We start from the raw sequence: 22,063 nt of genomic DNA on the forward strand, positions 1-22,063 counted from the left end.
TGCACGTTCTCCCCGTGTCTGCGTGGGTCTCCTCCGGGTGCTCCGCTTTCCCCCCACACTTCTCGAAAGATGTGCTTGTTAGGTAATTTGGACATTCTGAATTCTGCCTCTGTACCCGAACAGGTGCCGGAGTGAGGCGACAGGGGGATTTTCACAGTAACTTCATTGCAGTGTTAATGTAAGCCTACTTGTGACACTAATATTCTGCAGGCTCAGCCATGAAAAATCAATTACTTTTATTCCTTTAAATTACACCCAATATTGATCCTTTACTATTGTCCCTGCATCAATGTCTTCCCATCACCCTCTCACTTCAATTCCCCTCGACCTCATTATCGAAGACCCTGTCATAACCATCCTGGGGGGTCACCAACAACCTGATAATTAACTGCATCATCCACATAAGTAGTGTGGTTACAATGGCAAGTCAGAAGCCAGGTATCCTCCAGTGAGTAAATCATCTCCTAATCCCACAAAACCTCTCCTCCATCTGAAAGGCAGGAGTGCTGGGATACTCTCCACTTCCTGGATGAATGAAGCTGCAACAACATTCAAGAAGCTCAATACCATCCAGCACAAAGAAATTGCTTGATTGGCACCTCGTCTAATTTGGTCCCTCCACCACATTGGCAGCAGTGTGTACTATCCACAAGATGCACTGCAGTAACTCGCCACGGGTGTCTTTGACAACACCTTGAGCACCTAGAAGAGCAAGGGCAGCAGGCGTGTAGGAATCCCAGCACCTGCAAGTTCTCTTCCAAACCATACAACATTCTGACTTGGAAATATATCACTGTTCCTTCATCGCTGGATCATAACATTGGAACTCCCCTGCTAATGGCAAAGTGGGTATAACTACACCATACAGACTGTAGCACTCCTTGTGGCTATTTAGGGATAGGTAATAAATGTTGGACTGCAAGCAACACTTCACATATTGTGAATGATTGTTTTTAAAGGATATACTAACTGCCTTTGGAACCCTCTGTACATTGTGCAATGTAAACTAGAATTACTCAGCAGTCTCCAAAAAAAATACAGAGCTGTTGGGCTAATGCGCCATCAACTGGGTATGCAAGAAACCAAAGAAAATACAGTAGATGTAGAAACCGCACATTTCAGTTTTTAATGCAAGATTAGATTAAAAGCTCAAGTGATAGTTAAACGGTTCTCATATAAACTTTGTGCTTTCAATCAGAACTGGAACATTGGAGCTGGGAGACAAGCTGCTTGCCATAGACAGCATTCGTTTGGATAACTGCTCCATGGAAGATGCAGTTCAGATCCTTCATCAGTGCGAGGAACTTGTGAAACTAAAGATACGCAAAGATGAAGACAACTCAGGTAGAAAGAAGCAAGCGGCTACCTTTTAAATAGGCATTCATTACAATGGACCAAACATTTCAAAGATGCACTTGCCCACTCCTAACGTTCAGTAGGAGTAAGAAATGTGGAAAATCAACATGACACTATTTTTAACAAATTTCAGGGCTTTGGCTGAAGTTACAATGAAGAGGATGAGCATTGGTCAGTTCCGCTGGGCATGCATGATTTTTTGTTTGTGCATGGGATGTAGGTGTCACAGACTAGGCCAGTATTTACTGTCCATCCGAGAAGACAAATTACTTGCAGGACGGGTAAAGGAGCCAGTTTCTGAGGAAATGAAACCATTCTTTTCCCGCAAGAATGATTTGAGTTGTGAGGCTGGAGTCCAAAGAAACCCCAGCTTTTCTGCCAGTGGGCTTTCCGCAATCATTATTCCCTGTCCTCCCGCTGATGACATAACGGGAATTCCGACTGTAAAAGTTGGGAATCCCGGCTTGCATCAATTTAAATACGATTATCAGACCTTTATCCCTGATAGTTCACCCCACGTTAAATTGTCCATTCACGTTGCCATGAATTCACTGGAAGTGCACAGATGAGGACAGCCTACCACCCCCACCAACCCCCCCCCCCCTTCCTCCCCCCCCCCCCATCCACCTCCCATGAGGGTCATGCCCGGGAGGTACCCAAAGTACCCTGACGTGGGCAATGCCCAGGAAAGGGGAGGGGGCTAATTTCAGTGCACATCTTTTAAAATCCTAAATTGCTGACAGGGCGCTGCGTGAGATCGTGGGACCTACCCCATCTCTTTTTTTTCTCTCGACTGAGTTTAAAAATGCCCAGCAACACTGTCAGCGGGCTACTGGACACATTTCCTGCCTGAAATGACACCGTGCCAAAAAATAAGCATAGTGCTGCCCATTGTCTTCTGCACGGACGTGCTGGGCTCCTCCATCATTGAGGATGGGGATATTTGTGGCGCCTCCTGCTCCAGTCAGTTGTTTAATTGTCCATCGCCATTCACGCCTGGATTCGCAGGACTGCACAGTTTAGATCTCTTCTGTTGGTTGTGGAATCGCTTAGCTCTGTCTGTCACTTGTTGCTTATGCTCTTTGGCACTCAAGTAGTCCTGTGTTGTAACCTCACCAGATTGACATCTATTTTTAAAATATGCCTGGCGCTGCTCCCGGCGGCCCCCCTGCAATGTTCATTGAACCAGGATTGATCACCAACCTTGATGGTAGTGGTAGATTGGGAGATAAGCTTGGACCATTCAGTTACAAATTGTGTTTGCATCTAATTCTGCTGATAGCTCACAGAGCCTCACGGTTGCCCAGTTTGTGTTAGATCTGTTTGAAATCTGTCCCATTTAGCTAGTTGGTAATATTACACAACATGATGGAAGGGGTCCTCAATATGAAATTGGGACTTCATCTCCACGGGGACTGTCCAGTGGTCACTCCCACCAGGACTATCAGATGGACAGGTGCATCTGTGACAAGTAGATTGGTGAGAACGAGGTCAAGTAGCCGCAGACCTAGACTAACATGTAATTCTTTAGGACCCAGCCAATCCAGTCAGTAGGAGTCACTCTTCGTGATGCACATTGAAGTCCCCGAGTACATTCTTCACCCTTGCCACCCTCGGTGATTCTTCCTTTTATAAAATAAATTTAGAGTACCCAATCCTTTATTTCCAATTATTATAATAATAATAATAATTATCAGTATTAGCTTCACAAGTAGGTTTACATTAACACTGCAAATTAAGGGGCAATTTAGCGTGGCCAATTCACCTACCCTGCACATCCTTTTGGGTTGTGGGGGTGAGACCCATGCAGACAAGGGGAGAATGTGCACACTCCACATGGGCAGTGATCCGGAGTCGTGATCGAACCCGGCTTGAACGGCCGCCTTGAGGCAGCAGTGCTAACCACTGCGCCGCTGTGCTGCCCTGTCAGCGCTTCTTCCAAGTGTGTTCAACATCGAGGGGTACCAGATGTGGTAATCAGCAGGACCATTCCTTGCCCATGTTTGGCCTGATGCCATGAGACTTCATGTGGTTCACATTGAAGTTGAGAACTTGCAGGGCAACTCCTGCCTGACTTTATATCACTGCGACACCTCTGCTGGGTCTGCCTTGTGGGACAGGACATGCCCAGAGATGGTGATGGTGGTGGCTAGGACATTTTTCCGTGAGGTATGATCCATTCCGTAAGTATGACTATGTCAGCCTCTTGCTTGACTGGTCTGTGAGAAAGCTCTCCCAATTTTGGCACAAGCCCCCAGATATTACTGAGGACGGCAGATTTCATTCTTAAAGGACATTAGTGAACCAGATGGATTTTTACGATAATCTGTAATAGTCTCATTGTCAATGTTACGAGATTAGCTTTTAATTACAGATTTATCAATTCAACTTAAATTCCACAAGACACCATGGTGGGATTTAAACCCGAGTTTCCGGAGCATTAGCCTGGTCCGCTGGATATTACTTTTGAGTATTGTCAAGGGACCATTTACAACACCTAAACAGACGGGCAGCATCTTCATTTCACTTTTCCTCCAAAAAGACGGATTATACGGATGAACATCTCCATGTGTTTTCCTTTTCATTCTCCCTAACGGTGGAGGAAGAGTCGTGGAAATCCTGGATAAATGGCACTGTTGCCATTAACTTTTTCATAGGGTTTCTCTAGCGCTTCTGCTGAGGCCAGCTGCGGAGAAACAGAAAAGACCTCTCGGACAAATCACGCCATAAATATTTCAAATGTTTTAAACAGCAACTAGTCACAGGACTCGAACTTTAGCACAAATAACTGAAACCTTGATGCGTATCTCGAACAACAATCATCATTTACTTTTAGATTTTAAATTGATTTATTCAATCACCAGCGCTTCAGAGTTAAATTAGCTTTATGAGAAATGTATCTATTACTAGACACTCCATTGGCGGCAAGAAATAATGTGGGCTGAAACTTGCAGTCTCTTAGAGTTAATCGATCAGATGCTTTGGGACAAAGTGTGAAATGGAAGCCAGACCTTTCTCCAAAAGTAATAACATTAGATTAAATGAACGTTAGCGTAATGACAATGGAGTACAATGAAAGGTTTAAGAAGAATTTGCCTGGGGGCAGCACAGTGGTGCAGTGGTTAGCACTGCTGCCTCACGCGCTGAGATCCCAGGTTCGACCCTGGCTCTGGGTCACTGTTTGTGTGGAGTTTGCACATTCTCTCCGTGTTTGCGAGGGTTTCACCCCCACAGCCCAAAGATGTGCAAGGTAGGTGGATTGGCCACGCTAAATTGCCCCTTAATTTGAAAAAATGAGTTGGGTACTCTTAAAATTTATTTTTTTTAAATAAGAAGAATTTACCTATCTGCGCTCTTGTAAGTATCTTGTGTGGTGTGGGAAAGCTCTGTATCAGATAATCCTGTGTTTTGTTTTGGATGCTCGATTTGACATAGTCTTTGCTTGTTTACTGAAACGTTGCTGAAGATGGAGATCTGTTTCTGTGGAGATTGAGGAACAGTTTAAAAAAAGAAGACCAGAAAGCAGCACGGTGGCGCAGTGGTTAGCCCTGCTGCCTCATGGCACCGAGGTCCCAGGTTCGATCCCGGCTCTGGGTCACTGTCTGTGTGGAGTTTGCACATTCTCCCCGTGATTGCGTGTGTTTCGTCCCCAAAACGCAAATATGTGCAGGGTAGGTGGATTGGCCACGCTAAATTGCCCCTTAATTGGAAAAAAATGAATTGGGTACTCTAAATTTATTTTTAAAAAACATGACCAGTGCAACCACGAGGCAAATAGGTAATCACCAAGGGTGACAAAATTTGGGGGCAGTAAAAAACTGAACTGAAACAACACAAGAGCGTAAAAATGATGTGAGCAACTTTCCTTAGGTGGCCATAGTTTCCACAGATAAGTCTGAAACGCTGGAACTTTCTGAAGAAGCTGTTTCCCCGCCCTGCCACACCATTCAAGCTTATTAAACCTCCATTAAGTGCATCCCCATCCCTTCCAGATCCACCAATCACAGCTTCCCCTTTTACACCGTGCTCGCTGATCCACCAATCAAGGCCTCCCCTTTCCCTCTGTGCTCTAGCACCAGCCCTGGTTTGTTTTCAGTCTTAAAAAGAATCAAAAATAAGAAGAAAGCAATAAGTGTGAAATTAAATGATAGAAATCAAAAATACATTGATATGAGCAGAAAAGTATTTTCAGGTAACCAAACGTGAAGGAGATTGGAGTGGAAACATAGAACTGATCTAACAAAGGGCAGCATGGTGGCGCAGTGGTTAGCATTTCTCCCTCATGGCGCCAGAGTCCCAGGTTCAATCCTGGCTCTGGGTCACTGTCCGTGTGGAGTTTGCACATTCTCCCCCGTGTTTGCGTGGGTTTCGCCCCCACAACCCAAAGATGTGCAGGGTAGGTGGATTGGCCACGCTAAATTGCCCCTTAATTGGAAAAAATCAATTGGGTACTCAAAATTTATTTTTTAAACAAAGAACTGATCTGACAAGCATCTTCAACAATGATGGGAATCGTGTGGGAATTTTGCATATGACTATGGAAAATTGTTCACTGTGGTGAAGGATTCAACTACCTGGGGATGTAAATTAAAAACAACAAAACTAGAAGTGAGCAGAGAAGCCAATCAGACAGACCCGCATGACACCCAGGGGTTGTGCCAACAACCTACCAGAAAGGCCTTCAAGGTGGATAATTGCTTTAGTTAGATTGTTTCCTGGAGAGAGACGGATGGCCACCTCGGGCGAATAGGTGGATTGATGGCATAAGGAGATAGACTTACCGCGCCTTCATTTCTTCATGATGAAAGACTTTTTAAAATATATGTGCATTTTATTTTGGTTAAATTTTACTACAATCTTGCTAAGTATGTCTTTCTGCCGCTTATAATGAAACAAAGTATTTCTAGTCACTCGAGGAAGATCTCTGCATTAAGTAAGTTGTTCAGAAACAACAGGCAGAACATAATTGTAAATCTCATTTAGCAGAACATAATCGAGAGGATTCGCTGTGTTATTTTTTGACATCTGAATTATGCAAAAGAGCAGCAGAGCAGAACCCTTCTGAGTCATATTCATCCAGTAGACACAAGAATACACTTCAGCACTTACTCATTCATCAAAGTGTCTTTGAAGAAGAAGCCTAGAATTTGCCAATGCTGCATAATTAACTGTCACGCTGGTTTTAGACGTATGTTATTCAGTAATGTAAAAATAATTGAAGAATATGATTCATCCTTTAGCATGGGCCAAGTATATACATGATCAGCCGAGGCAATGTTCTCACGTTTTACCATTATAAATGTTACCTGTTGGGCTTTTTTGTATGTTGGCAGTCTGATATCTAAGGCCGTGATCTACCAGCCACGTTACATCGTGGACAGCATGGTAGCACAGTGGTTAGCACACCCAGGCACAGTTGCTTCACAGCTCCAGGGTCCCAGGTTCGATTCCCCACTGGGTCACTGTCTGTGCGGAGTCTGCACGTTCACCCCATGTCTGCGTGGGTTTCCTCTGGGTGCTCCGGTTTTCTCCAACAGTCCAAAGATGTGCAGGTTAGGTGGATTGGCCATGATAAATTGCCCTTAGTGTCCAAAAAGGTTCGGTGGGGTTGCTGGGTTCTGGGGATAGGTTTGAAGTGTGGACCAAGAGTCGGTGCAGACTCGATGGGCAGAATGGTCTCCTTCTGCACTGTAAATTCTATGAAATCTGAAAGGCAGCTCGGTGTGATGCAGTCGGTAGATGCCAGGTGATCCCTCACCCGAGATCTATACGGCTTGCCCCACCTTGCAAAATCTAATGCCATCTAAATCTTGCCCATTGTGTGTGGATCACTTTTAGCAAATCTGTATATTGGAGTGAGAAAGCTCATTCAAGTGATCTACCCAAGGCGTGGGATGTAACCCCTTCATCTCGGAAATCTCGGGTGAGCGCCATTCAGTGCTGGTCCTCACAAACGGCGGCCAGACGGAACGACACCTGTGGGGGTCGCCCAGGAGGCTCCCAGATGCTTGCCCTCTGGGCAGGGTGGCCCTCTGGCACTGCTGGTGCCACCCAGGCACAGTGTGCACAGTTCTTGTAACTCCACTACAGTAAGGGCGACACAGTGGTACAGTGGTCAGCACTGTTGCCAAACAGCGCCAAGGACCCGGGTTCAATCCCGGCCCCGGGTCACTGTCCATGTGGAGTTTGCACATTCTCCCTGTGACTGCGTGGTCTCACCCCACAGCCCAAAGATGTGTAGGGTAGTTGGATTGGCCAGGTTAAATTTCCCCTTCATTGGAATTTTGTTTTTAAATCTCCACTATAATGGAAATTGCATTTAAGAAAAACACGACATGGCATTGCTTTAGGAGAGATTGATTTGTCCCCTTCCCCTTGCTCCCCCCAATGCTGATCACCTTCAGACTCAGTGGCTCCCCCATTCTGATCTGCTGCCACCAGATTCGTATCTGTCTGCCAGTCAGAGACGGTGACTCTGTCGGTGACGCCGGAAATTCCCGCCATGCTGCTCCGACGCCGGGATGCGATTCTCCGCAGTCGACCAGTCGGGTTCCCGCCGCATTCCACCGCCGTGCTTCCAACCTGGTACCACCCAGACTCCGGGGGGGGGGACCTGCATGACGGCCAGGCCCGCGATCGGGGGCAACCGATCGGCGGGCGCGCGCGATCTGGGGGGGGAGCCTACCTCCTTCCGCGCGGGCCCGCTGTGTGGGTCCGCCATGTTGCGCGGCACCGGCAATGGAGACGGCCCCCACGCACATGTATGGACCCGTGCCGGCAGTGCAGGGCCGCATATCGGCGCCGCCCTGGTCCCCTGCGGCCCACTGAATCGCTGGGCCAAGAGGTCCGTTGACGTCGGCGTGAACGTTGTGTTTGCTCCAGCGTCAGCACGGCCGGGATTTTGAAGAATCCCGGCCAGTGGACCTGATTGAGTGTTGGGCAGGACATCAGGAATTTTGATGGTAATGAGCTCAGTTTATGCGATTGTCTGCTTTGAGGCAGGAGTGCTGTGCTTCCACTTCCCCATTTAAAATCAGGCCCAAGTCACCCCAAAATCCATCAAAACACTGACCGTGTGGAGTTTGCACGTTCTCTCCGTGTCTGTGTGCGTCTCACCCCCCACAACCTAAAGATGTGCAGGATAGGTGAATTGGCCACTCTAAATTGGCCATTAATTGGAAAAAAAAGAATTGGGCAGTATAAATCAAAATTAAATTGGTTTATGAAGTGAGCGAATGAAAAACAAATTAGGACGTGATCTACCCAAATGGGATAGAGTCCCAGAATGAGTGTGTTTAGCCGCGTGCTGCCCGGCACTCAGAGTGCCGAAATGCCCCACGCTATTGAACAGCACTCTGTTCCCACTCGGGTAGATTCAGGCCCTCAGCGGGGAGCTTCCCGATGAGGCCGCACTTAGTTCCAATTTCTGCAGTCGGGAGCTTCGCTCGCCGGAACCCCTCAGTGCAGAAGAAGATCGGGATGCTATTTTAAAATGGCGTCCCAATCTTGTAACTCCCAAAGCCCCAACTCACCTATATAGGAGTCTTCTGCCCCCTCCCCCCGCACCCTCTTGCAGCCATACAGGGCAACACCTGCCCCCCCCCCCTCCCCCCCGGGACCAATCCCCACTGTGGGAAAAATGCCAGCTTGGCACTGCCAAAATGCCCAGGCAGCACCACCAGCTGACCGGGGGTGAGGAGAATTTAGATAATCTTAGAATGGGCAGCATGGTGGCACAGTGGGTTAGCCCTGCTGTCTCACAGCGCCGAGGTCCCAGGTTCGACCCCGGCTCTGGGTCACTATCCGTGCGGAGTTTGCACATTTTTCCGTGTTTGCGTGGGTTTCGCCCCCACAACCCGAAGATGTGCAGGGTGTGTGGATTGGCCACACTAAATTGCCCCTTAATTGGAAAAAATGAATTGGGCATTCTAAATTTATTTAAAAAAAGATAATCTTAGAATACTCAAGTGCAGAAGTAGACCATTCGGGCCATCGAGTCTACACTGTCCCTCTCAAAGAGCACTTTAACTAAGCCCATGCCCCTACCCCCTTAATCTAATAACCCATCTAACCTGTTGGACACTAAGGGACAATTTAGCTTGGCTAATCCACCATAACCTACACATTTGTGGACTGTGGGAGGAAACCGGAGTACCCGGAGGAAACCCACGCAGACACTGGGCGAACGTACAAACTCCACACAGGTGGTGACCCATCGCTGAAGTTGAACCCGGATTCCTGGCGTTGTGAGACAGCAGTACTAACCTCTGTGCTGCCATGCTGAATAATCATGGCCATCATGTGCCTTGAAGTGTGTCTTCTATTGACTGTGCCGGATAACTTTGGCCACCATTGAGGTCCAGGTGAAAAACCAGAGAAAAGAAAGAAGGGGGCGAGGTGGGAATTGAATCTTGATAAAAGCTACATATAATGGAATTTAACTTATTTTTGCTTCCATTTGGCATAAATTAAAGCTGAAATAACAGTTGTAGGTGGCTTAATTCAATCTGATTAAATTTTAACCAGACCTGGCTTAAATCGATGAGAGCTGCCAATCCTTCCTTCTAAATAGTAGCATGATGGTTTCACCACATCATCTTCCATTTCTTTCCAGTGCAGCTTAATTCAGAGCTGCTTACATCAGCTTAATTAGTACAACCTTCTAATTTGTCTTTACATTGCTTAGTTCATATCAATAGATATTCTTTTGAAATAATAAAGTGTACAGTTTGCATTATTGCTGATGGACTGTATTTTGTCTCTGGTCGCGGAGAGGAAGCAATGTAAAATCATGCAAACTGTTTGCATGTCTGAATCACAGAAGAAACAATCCTTTGTTTGGCTTTATGTAATCTGACGTTAACTGAGAAACAAGAACTTCAGTGCTAGGCCTTTTTTTTTATTAATGATGCAAAAGAGTTTCCAGATTAAGTGAAAGAATTTGTCACATGCCAGCTGGATTAACAGTGTGAATGGGATTCTCCATTTTCTCATACTCCTGGTTTGGATTGCAAACTGGTAAATTCCTTCCTTTCAACAGTCCAGCTGCTACTTTTGTACAAAAGCTATTATACCTTCTGATTTACATTCCAGATGAACAAGAGAGTTCTGGGGCAATCATTTATACCGTGGAGTTAAAACGTTACGGTGGTCCATTAGGAATCACCATATCTGGTACTGAAGAGCCTTTCGATCCAATCATCATCTCCAGTCTAACAAAAGGAGGTTTGGCTGAAAGGTAATATCGAGTCCTTGTCCCAAATAATGCACAACTCTCCCAATCGGTTACCTCAGCCAAGTCTGAGAACCCTAGTTCACAGCTGACCACTTACCATGGGGAATGGGAGAATGTGAGGGCATGTCAGCTCTGGCTACTCTTGCTCACTAAAAATAGGCAGAACGCAAGTTCGCAGGCAATTCCCTGAGTTGGACAGTAGAATGTGAAGTTATATAGCTAGAGCTTTGCAACTTAATAACTATCTGTTTACATGTCCATTAATTTGGGAGTGCCTTGCAACCCTGTATAACCAATGACTCATTTGGAAATGTAAAATCTAAATATACATTTGGCCTCTAACTGTATGTGCCTGCTGACTCATCCAGATATGTAGCGTACGAATATGTGACTGCTGTGTCCCCAGCGTAATACCTTGTTTTTGCAGACAATACATTTTCTTTTAATGGTTTAATAAGATGGAGAAAATAGCTCAGTTAATGGATGGGAGATTCATTAGATTTTTGCGTGGTTTGAAAATAACACACATTAAGATATTCCGAGAAAGTGATGAGCATTTCTAACATGCTGAGCAAATTGTTTACACATAAGTCCATCTGAGTCTATTAACATGAGCAAAATACTGTAAATACTGGAATCTGAAACAAGAACAGAGGACACTGGAAAACACAACAGGTCAGCCAGAATCTATCAGGAGAGGAAGAGAGTCTATTAAAGACACTTGGTATTCCCCACCCTTCTTTTAAAACCCTCTGTAGTTTGGAAAGAATGATTTACATTTCTTATCAGGAACGTCATTCGTGTGGAAACTATTTCTTGTCGCAGAATTTGATTGTCATTCTGGCCTTGTTAATTTTATGCCCAATAAAACTGTGATAAATCAGACTCAAAATGCATGAAGCTATCACAGAACATGCCCATAAAATTATATATAACTCCAAAGATTGTTCCTGCCATCTGTTTCAGCAGCTCGGTACTTTTTTTTTAAAAACTTAAATCGAAGCTTTATGTCTTATGTTGCAGGACCGGTGCCATCCATATTGGAGACAGAATCTTGGCTATAAACAGCAGCAGCTTGAAGGGTAAACCACTAAGTGAAGCTATTCATCTTTTGCAGATGGCAGGAGAGACTGTCACGCTAAAGATTAAAAAACAACTCGATGGTGAGCACTTAACTTGCTCCATTCATATTTGCTTCTTGAATTGCTTGATGCTGAAGCTGCTATTTTAGTTTTGGAAATATGGATTGCTTTTGTCACTAGCCACTGTGATGTTAGCTGCGAGGGGTGGGGAGGGGGGGGGGGGGGGGGGGGGATACACCAATTTGGAACACTGGCTCTGGGGCTGATGCGTCCCACCCTGCCTTTTGTGGGCTGGCGCCTGCTGTTGTTGGGCAGATTTCTATCTGTTGCTGGGCATATTGCATCCCGTTAACATCCTGTTAAATTGGTGTTACTGCTGGAACGAGGCAAATCCATGACACTTTCATGAATGACCAACATTACAAGAATAGTGGCCTGATTTATGTCAGAATTATTAGCATTTTCTGCATTCTTGTACGAAGCTGCCTCACAAATGAGAGACAGTTTGGTGTTTGTCTGTAATTCCAAGTAAAGGGGGAGGCTTCACTTCATAATTTGTGGCTGGATTTAAACCTAAATTAAAAGGCACGACATCTGACATTGTTTTGACAAGGTGCAGAATTCAGTATTGATTTTTTTTTTGTAAATTATAGTTTTTGATTTTCAGATACAATGTTTGGTGGTCTTTGTTTTTAACAGTGTCCAGTCCTAAAAAATCATCTGTCTCTGGCCAACTGAGCGAATTGAGCGATGCGGAAGATGAGATTCCCACTGTGCAAAAGCCAGCCAAGTTTTGTGAGATGTACTCTGCTACTATTCCCAGTGTGGATAGCGCCGTGGAATCCTGGGATGGGTCAGGCATAGACACAGGTTATGGAAGTCAAGGTAACAGTTGAATTTAAACTATTTCTTTCTTTTATTTATTCATTGGGTGTTGACATCACGGGGAAGGCCAGCATTTATTGCCCATGCTTAATTGTCTTTGACACACTAAACGGAGAGGCCTTGCGAAAGGTCTTAGCCAGATGTACTGATAAGAGCTGTAAATTTGATCGAGCAGCTTCACAATGAGCCAGATCATTGTAGTGATATTCCGATATCAATGTACATGATCAATCTCTGGCAATGGGACATTGCCGTGTCTGCCCATAGGTCTATCCAGTGTGGTGCATGATCTGAGACCACAATTGCTGAGTATTCAGTGTCCTCAGCCCCTGCTAACTGTGTTTTATCCAGCATGAAGAAATCTATCCTGGAGTACGCCTTATGTACATGGGAGTAGAATGAATATTCCCTGCTCCTTGGTCTCTCAAATCTCCACGGATCCACCCCTCCCATGCACTCCATGAACCCCCGCAGTTCCTTTGCCATTGCTCATAGCTTTCCCAACCTAGCACTCGACCAGTCTAACCTCGGGTTCAGGACCGTATTAAAGTCACCCCCATGATCAGCCAGTGCGATCTTCCCCAGCACCTTCCTGATAAAGGCGACATCATCCCAGTTTGGGGCATGTATATTCACCAGCACCACTGCCATTCTCTCGAGCTTCGCGCTAACCATATAAATCTGCCTCCCGGGTCTACCTCTAACCTCCCCACCTCGAATGTCACCCTTTTATTTATCAGGATAGCCAACCCCCTTGTTTTAAAGTCCAGTCCCGAATGAAACACTTGCCTGACCCACCCCTTCTTTAAACTAATTTGGTCTCCCAACCTCGTGTGTCTCCTGTAACATAGCCACATCCGCTTTTAACTGTCGCAGGTGTGCGAACACACGAGCTCTCTTAACTGGCCCGTTCAGTCCATGAGCATTCCATATATCCAGTCTGGTCGCGGGGGGGGGGGGGGGGGGGGGGGGGTTGCCTTTGGCCCCCGCCCTGTCGGTCAACCATGACCTTTCCTATGCCAGCTCCTAGCCTGTGTTCCTCACCTCACTTGACCCGCCCTTCGGCGGCCGCCGCCATCTGATCTCCATTCTCCTAACTATCCCTTACCCATCAGCAGTACTCCCTCCCCCCCCCCCCCCCCCCCCCCTCTCCCCCCTTCCGCCTTTTCTCAGCTCTCCCCCACTTTGCTCCCGTGAACCAGATGTCCAGCTAGCTCAGCATCTCCCACCCTCTGGTGTCAAAAAGCCTGCCGACTGCCAGATTCTATCACACCTATCAATAACGCAAGCACTTAACACAGTAACAACAATCCCAAAAAGCAAACATACCATCCCCCAACACGCAGGCAACGAGGCAAACCCCTCCCCCTTTAACCGATTCTTATCAGTCCTATCATCTTCACACAGAATCTAACACAAAAGAAGAAGCTTCAAGCAGCTTAAGCTAAATTATGCATGCAAGAATCAACCATCCTCCTTGCAGAAACTAAAACACCCCATCGCATCTTAAAAGTTCTTCCCTCTGTGATCCAGTACGTAAAGCAATAAATCAAAATCAAATTACCCAAGAAGAGAGGAAAGAAAAAAAAACACCAAAACCCTTTTCTACCCCAACATCGCAACTTAACTCACAGAATGAAAAGACCGAAATTTTAAACAAGATCTCTGATTCTTCCCACATGTATCGTTTTGTCTGCCTGGCCTACTTCATGACACGCTCCTCGTCGAGGAATCGATGTAGCCACCATGGCCCTCGGGGGGGCTCACGATCCTGGGGCTTATGTACGAGCGCCCTGTACGCCCAGTCCACCTCCAGCAGCTTGTCAAACACATCGGCCCCGACCATCTCCTACACCATCTTCCCCACATACGCTCCCGCATCTGATCCCTCCTTTCCCTCTGGCAGCTCGGCGATTCGATATTTTGCCTGCGAGACCGATTCTCCAAGTCTTCTACTTTATCCAGCAGCCGTTTCTGACTGTCCTGCAGTATGCTAATTGCCAAAGCCATTGCTGTGGACTCCTCCTCTCGTTCAGTCGCCAGCTCCTGCAACGTTAGAATCTCCTGTCCCTGGGTCGTCATTTTCTCCTCCACACGGTCAACCACCTCCTTAATCGAGGCTATCATCTGGGTTACATCTACTGTACACTCCTTGCGATGCCGGGCGAACTTCTCATCCAGGTGCTCGATCCATTGCTCCATCGACCAGTGAGCTGGACACGCTTTGTCTCGTTGCCATTGAGCTCGATGACCTCTGATTCTTGCTTTCACTCATCTTTCGGTTTCTCCTTTTTCGGCTCCTATATGGACACGATTCCATAAATTGAGGGTCACCTCTTTTCCTCTCCCTTCGATCAACTTATTTTGAGAAAGTTTCTGAAAAATCCGGCTTAACACCATTAAAAAATACACTACGGGCGAGAAAATGTAAATTAATGAATGGGCTCCCAATATGGAAACTATTGGTATTCCTGTGATGACTGGAAGAAGAAGCCATTGCCAGAGATGTGTTGGTCACATTGAAACAGTTAACAGGCCCATAACCTGTATCCATACGGAATTTACAGGGGAGAGGAGAGGACGGGGGGGAAATCCGACTCCAGCGGAGGGGGGGGGAGCCTCCACGGTGGCCTGGCCCGCGATTGGGGCCTACCGTTCAGCAGTCAGGCTTATCCTGGTGGGGGCCTATGTTCCTCTGCACCGGGCCTCTGGAGGTCTCCACCATGTTGCGTTGGGGCCGGCGCGGAGACGGCAGCCCACGCACTTGCGCAAACCCGCGCCGGCTGTGGGGCGCATGCGCAAACATGCACCAGCCGTGCTGACGCCCGTATCGGCAGCTGGAGCAGTGTGAGGCTCTCCAGTGCCGTTCTGGCCCTCTGTGCGGCGCAGGATCGCTGATCCTAGGGGCCAAATGACGCCGTCGCAAAACGCTCCGGCGTTTACGACACCGTCAACACTTAGCCCCAGGATCGGAGAATCCCGTCCGGTGACTTTGAGATAGAACATTAGTCTTGATTTTACTAACTGATGAAGCAAGATCTAAGGGCTGAATGGCCTCTTGCTCTTGGTTCCAGGCTTGGTGATAGCATTTGTTTCGGAGTCAGAAGATTGAGGGTTCAAACCCTGCTTTCGACAGTCCTGGCAAGCTCTGCCTCTCAATTCTGGGTTGACATCCCCTAGGACACTTGCGTCTGTTGACCCAAGCCATCATATGTGCTTTGGGGACCATTGCCTTAGAGGACCAGCAACCTCATCAGTTGGTATAAAGATGGTGCGGCTATAGAAAGTGTTCATATCATCTCTGTCAGACAAATAATTAGCCTGTGAATCATTCCACTCCTGTATCCAAAGGAAAAGTACAAAAATGCAATAACAGAAATGTGACATGCATCCACTCAGGAAGATGTTTTGACACCAGATACTCAAATTAGCACTTTAAAATCAAATTTTTTAAAATCAGAAGTGACTCAAATGTACATCTAATTTGAGCTTGCCCCTTGCCTGCAATGTACAGTGATTAGTTTGTGATGTGCCTGGTAATTGGCAATAGATTATTCAGTATCCAGAAGCCTTCTGTCTCTTTGTGATACTTACACTGGTGATTGAAAATAGATGGAATTACATGAGATGTCTAATATATATCACCACAGAAATGGGTAGAGGGGTTTGCTGGTCACTCAACCAGTGCTAATGTATTGTTTCCAAAACCATGATATTAAACTGGGAATTTAGCTTCCCAATGTAATCAGCGAGTAACCAAGAGAGGCATTGTGTAACATAACAGGTTTACCACGGCTCCCAAAGCAGTGTAGCATTAAATGTCTTGGTTAATTTTACAATGCAGAAAACTCCCTCTTCGTCCCTTTTTCTCAATGTTTTTGTAAAAACAGAAACGGCCCATCTTCTCTTGAAGGCTAATACAAGACAGCACGATCAACAGTTTACAGCCAAGTTCAGCAATAGTTAATTGGAGATATTTATTGCAGTGTGTTACCAAGTCAGCCAAGGAAAGCCCGTGCACTGACATGCATTAGCAAATTTTGAGCTCCTGGCATCAGGGATCCCAGCGCCCCTGGACCCCCCTTACCCCTAAAGAGCACTGCTCCCAGGAGCTTGGGGAATCAGCCATTTGAGCATCGCACCACAGTGCACCTCCCCAAAACGACTGGCTCTGTGACGTCACTCGAGAGGTTTCCAGCTTCAGTGACATCACATGACAATACCACAGAGCCACGCTGATGTGTAACAATCAGCAGGGCTGTGGAGTCAGGAATCAGCTGGGAGACGAGATTGTCTTGACAATCCTACTGGAATAGGGGGTGGCATTATTGCAATGGGAAGCTTGAGAGTGCAGGTGTTGGGAACAGAAGGAGACACGGGAATGAAGGATTAGGAGATTGGGGCGGCACGGTGGGGCAGTGGTTAGCACTGCTGCCTCCTGGCGCCGAGGTCCCAGGTTCAATCCCGGCCCTGGGTCACTGTCCGTGTGAAGTTTTCACATTCTCCCCGTTTCTGCGTGGGTCTCACCCCCACTACCCAAAAAGATGTGCAGGGTAGGTTGATTGGCCACGCTAAATTGCCCCTTAATTGGAAATATAATTGGATGCTCTAAATTTATTTTTTAAAAAGGAGAGGGAGATTGGGGAATGCGGGTTCTGAGACAGATGGCAATGTAATTTGGGATTCAGAAGGAGAGACTGGTACATGAGGATGGTGTACCTGCGTTTTATGTGGTGATGGGACTTCTGTACCCTTTTCTGTTGAAGAACATTGATTTTAGAGGTAATCATCTCTGTATATTAGTTTCAAAGCTTAGCTTTTAGTCATGCTTTTGTAACAGAGATTTATTACAATTCTAGACCAGACCCCAACAGTGGCTAGAATGCTGGACCAAAACCCCAAGATTTTAGTTTACTTTAAGACATATTAGGAAAGAATGGGCGGCATTCTCTGCGTGCGGCCTTGGGGGGGGGGGGGTCTGGCCCCGGAGGGTGCCCTCAAGGGGCCTGGCCCACGATTGGGGCCCACTGATCCGTGGGCAGGCCTGTGCCGTGGGGGCACTCTTTCCCTCCGCACCGGCTGCTGTGGACCTCTGCCATGGCCGGTGCGGAGACAAACTCCCCACTGCGCATGCGCTGGGATGACGCCAGCATAGATTAGCCCTCCCCCGCATGCGCCAACTGTGCCGCACCGGCGGAGGCCCTTCGCCACCGGTTGGCGCGTTGCCAAGCACCTTCCGCGGCAGTTGGCACGGCACCAATCCCGCCAGCGCGGGCCTAGCCCCTGAAGGTGCGGAGGATTCCACACCTTCCTGGTGGCCCGACGCAGGAGTGGTTTACACCACCCCTCGGTGCTGGGACCGCCGCCGGCACCCCCGGCCGGGTAGGAGAGAATCCCGCTCAATAATTCACTCCACTTGGAGTACCCGAGGCTAGGGGAGGGAGACAAGGCTACATTAGGAGGAGCAATACTGGAGCAGGAGATAAAAGGCGCGATTGGGAAGATGCAGTTGGGGAAGGTGGCAGGGCCGGATGGGTTTCCGGTGGAATATTATAAAAAAATTTAAGGATAAGTTGGCACCCCTGATGGTGGGGATGTTTGAAGATGCGATAGGGAAGGGAGTGCTGCCGCAAACCTTAGGGCAGGCATCGATTTCACTGTTGCTTAAAAAGGATAAGGATCCGACGGAATGTGGGTCGTATAGGCCCATATCACTTCTTAATGTGGACGCAAAGGTATTGGCAAAGGTACTGGCGGGTAGGCTGGAGGAGTGCCTCTCGAAGATGATAGGTGAGGATCAGACGGGGTTCGTGAAAGGGAGGCAGCTGTTTTCGAATATTAGGAGGGTTTTGAACGTCGTTATGGCACCGGCGGAAGGGAAGGAAACAGAGGTGGTGGCATTGGATGCCGAGAAGGCGTTTGATCGGGTGGAATGAGAGTACCTGATGGCAGTGCTGGAACGGTTTGGGATTGGACCAAGATTTTACTGGGTAAAGTTATTATATAAGGAGCCAAAGGCGAGTGTCTGCACGAACAATATCAGTTCGAGATACTTCTCTCTCCACTGTGGGACGAGGCAGGGATGTCCTATGTCCCCCCTGCTGTTTGCGCTTGCGATTGAGCCATTGGCCATCGCATTAAGAAGTTCGGGAGCATGGAAAGGAATAGTGAGGGGTGGGATAGAGGATAGGGTGTCCTTGTGTGCCGACAACTTGCTGCTGTATGTGTCGGAGCCGAGTGCGTCAATGGGAGGAATATTGGAGTTGCTGCAGGTATTTGGGTCTTTCTCTGGGTACAAGCTGAACTTGGACAAGGGTGAGTATTTTGCGGTCTCAACCGGGGGTGGGGGCAGGGATGGTAGGGCAGGGACTCACTTTAGGTATTTGGGGGTGCAGGTTGCCCGGGAGTGGGGAAGGCTTCGCAGATACAACATCACTAGTTTGGTGGGGAGAGTGAAAGCCGATCTGGCAAGGTGGGATGGTCTCCCTCTGTCACTGGCAGGTCAGGTACAGGCGGTTAAAATGAATGTGTTGCCGCGATTTCTGTTTATTTTTCAATGCCTACCGATTTTCCTGCCAAAGTCTTTTTTCAGGGAGATTGAGGGAAGAGTTACCTCGTTTATATGGGGAAGGAAGGTGGCCAGAGTGAGAAAGGTGCTGCTACAGAGGGGAAGGCAGGCAGGGGGTTTGGTTCTCCCGAACCCGATGTACTACTACTGGGTGGCGAATGTGGAGAAGGTGCGGAGCTGGGTCAGAGGGGTTGATTCCCAGTGGGTCAGGATGGAGGAGAGTTTGTGCAGGGGGTCGGGGCTGAAGGCACTAGCAATGGCCCCGCTCCCGATAGCTCCGGGGAAATACTCAGGGAGTCTGGAATAATAGCTTCATTGAAAATCTGGAGGCAGTTTCGGCAACACTTCAGGTTGGGGGCAGGGTCGAGGGAAATGCAGAGCTGGGGGAACCACAGATTTAGCCAGGGAGGTGGGACGGAAGCTTTCGGAAATGGGAAGAGAAGGGGATTAAGACTCTAAAAGATTTGTTTCCTCAGGGTCGATTTGCAGGATTGAGGGAGCTGGAAGTGAAGTATGGGCTGGAGCAGGGAGAAGTGTTTAGGTATATGCAGGTTCGGGACTTTGCCAGGAAGGAGATACAGAGCTTCCCGGAGGAACCAGCCTCCATGTTGTTGGAGGAGGTGCTGGCGACAAGGGGACTGCAGAAGGAGACAGTGTCAGCGGTATACGGAGCTATGTTGGAAAAGGATAAGGCACCACTGGAGGGGATCAAAGCGAAGTGGGAGGAAGAGTTGGGAGAGGTTATAGAGGAGGGGGTCTGGTGTGAGGTGCTCCGGAGGGTGAATGCCTCCAGATGTGTGTGAGCGTTGTGGAGGGGGGGGGGGGGGGGGGGGGGGCGCTAATCACGTTCATATGTTTTGGTCCTGTCCAAAGCTGGGGGAGTACTGGAAGGAAGTGTTTAGGGTAATTTCCAAGGTGGTGCATGTGAAGCTGGACCCGGGTCCACGGGAGGCCATATTCGGGGTGTCGTACCAGCTTTCGCCTCGTTGATCGCCCGAAGGCGGATCCTGTTGGGATGGAGAGCGGCCTCTCCACCCTGTGCCCTGGTGTGGCGAGGGGACCTGTTGGAATACTTGACCCTTGAAGGTTAAGTTCGAACTGAGGGGAAGCTCAGAGGGGTTCTACAAGTCATGGGCACTATTTATTATGCACTTTCAAGAACTGGATAACATCGAACATTAGTTGGGGGGGGGGGGGGGGGGCTGTGTATGTTGAAGATGGCTATGGGTAATCCCTGATTCCTTTTTTTTTTCTCTTTGTCATTTGTTTATGTTAACATGCGGGCTGATGCCTGGGCATGGTGGGAGGATGGGATCATTGTTACTGTTATGGGGTTTGAGATATTTGTTGTTGGTTATTGATTGTTGTTGGGTGTAAATTCGGGAGAAAAATTGTGAAAAAGGAGAATAAAAATATTTTTTAAAAAATAATAATTCACTCCACGAATGATTGCATGAAAAAATAGGGCTTTGGTATTTCTAAAACCTTTATTATAAATATAATATTAAACTTCTAACTTCACACCCGGAAAAGAACAGTTTACAATGACCCCTTAATCCAACAATTTCCCAGTAAACAAGAAAAGAAAGCTACAGCTCTCAATCCATCTTAGAGTTAGCAGAGCATAGAGTAATATTTGTGGTACACAACAAATTCTGGTTCTTAATAATAATCTTTATTATTGTCACAAGTAGGCTTACATTAACACTCCAATGAAGTTACTGTGAACAGCTCCTAGTCGCCACACTGCGGCACCTGTTCAGGTACACTGAAGGTGAATTCAGAATGTCCAAATCATCGAACAGCACATCTTTCAGTACTTGTAGGAGGAAACCCACGCAGACATGGGGAGATCATGCAGACTCCAAACAGACAGTGACCCAAGCCGGGAATCGAATTGTGACCCTGGCGTTGTGAAGCAACAGTGCTAACCACCATGCCATCCTTATTAGAACCCCTTCAGATTCTGGCTGAATCTCTTCAAATAACTGCTTCAACTCGGTTGTTTCAGTCTCTTCCTTGTCTTCAGGGCTGGGATTCTCCCCTACCCGGCGAGGCGGGGGGTCCCGGCGTGATGGAGTGTCGTGAAACCACTCCGGTGTCGGGCCGCCCCAAAGGTGCGGATTTCTCCGCACCTTTAGGGGCCAAGCCCTAACCTTGAGGGGCTAGGCCCGCGCCGGAGTGGCTGGCGCCCCGCCGGCCGGTAGGAAAGGCCTTTGGCGCCACGTCAGCCAGGGCCGAAGGGACGTCGCTGGCCAGCGGAAGTCCGTGCATGTCCCAGAGCATCAGCTGCTGCTGACGTCATCCCCACGCATGCGCAGCGGAGGGGGTCACTTCCGCGTCCGCCATCGTGAAGGCTATGGCCAACGCGGAAGGAAAAGACTGCCCCCACGGCACAGGCCCACCCGCCGATCGGTGAGCCCCGATCGCGGGCCAGGCCACCGTAGGGGCACCCCTCGGGGCCAGATCGCCCTGCGCCCCCCTCAGGACCCCAAAGCCCGCCCGCGTCGCCAGTCCCACCGGTAAGGGATGTGTTTTGATTCCCGCCGGCAGGACCGGCATGACAGCAGTGGGATTTCGGCCCATCGCAGGCCGGAGAATCGACGGGGGGGAAGGGCCCGCCATTAGACGCGGCGCGATTCCCGCCCCCGCCGAATCTCTGGTACCGGAGTCTTCAGGAGACGGCGGGGGTGGGGACGCCGCCTCCCGGCGATTCTCCGACACGGCGGGGGGTCGGAGAATCCAGCCCCAGATAAGAATGCTCTGCTTTCAAAATATTATTACTCATTTTCCCCCCCCCCCCACTGTCCGACTGGGAAAGAAAACTGCCTTTATCTGTGGTCGGTGACCCAAGCCAAGTTAAGTCAGATCAGACTTAACTTCCAAAAGTCTTTTCTCCAAAACTGCCTCTCTCCACAGCTTCCATGGCTCTACCTT

The 22,063-nt window shown here is 48.1% G+C and overlaps 1 protein-coding gene across 5 annotated transcripts in view; it reads left to right on the plus strand.

The window, feature by feature from the left end:
- grip1 (glutamate receptor interacting protein 1) overlaps positions 1 to 22,063 on the plus strand; it is a 480,409-nt gene that overhangs the window by 447,931 nt on the left and 10,415 nt on the right. For all 5 annotated transcript variants that reach the window (XM_038780539.1, XM_038780540.1, XM_038780538.1 and 2 more), the window contains 4 exons: positions 1,199 to 1,344; positions 10,450 to 10,594; positions 11,615 to 11,754; positions 12,373 to 12,558. In XM_038780539.1, coding sequence (XP_038636467.1) covers positions 1,199 to 1,344; positions 10,450 to 10,594; positions 11,615 to 11,754; positions 12,373 to 12,558 — 617 coding nt within the window. The remainder of the gene's footprint in view (positions 1 to 1,198; positions 1,345 to 10,449; positions 10,595 to 11,614; positions 11,755 to 12,372; positions 12,559 to 22,063) is intronic.

Source organism: Scyliorhinus canicula, chromosome 20 (genome assembly GCF_902713615.1).
Source record: "Scyliorhinus canicula chromosome 20, sScyCan1.1, whole genome shotgun sequence".
Classification (NCBI taxonomy): Eukaryota; Metazoa; Chordata; class Chondrichthyes; order Carcharhiniformes; family Scyliorhinidae; genus Scyliorhinus; species Scyliorhinus canicula.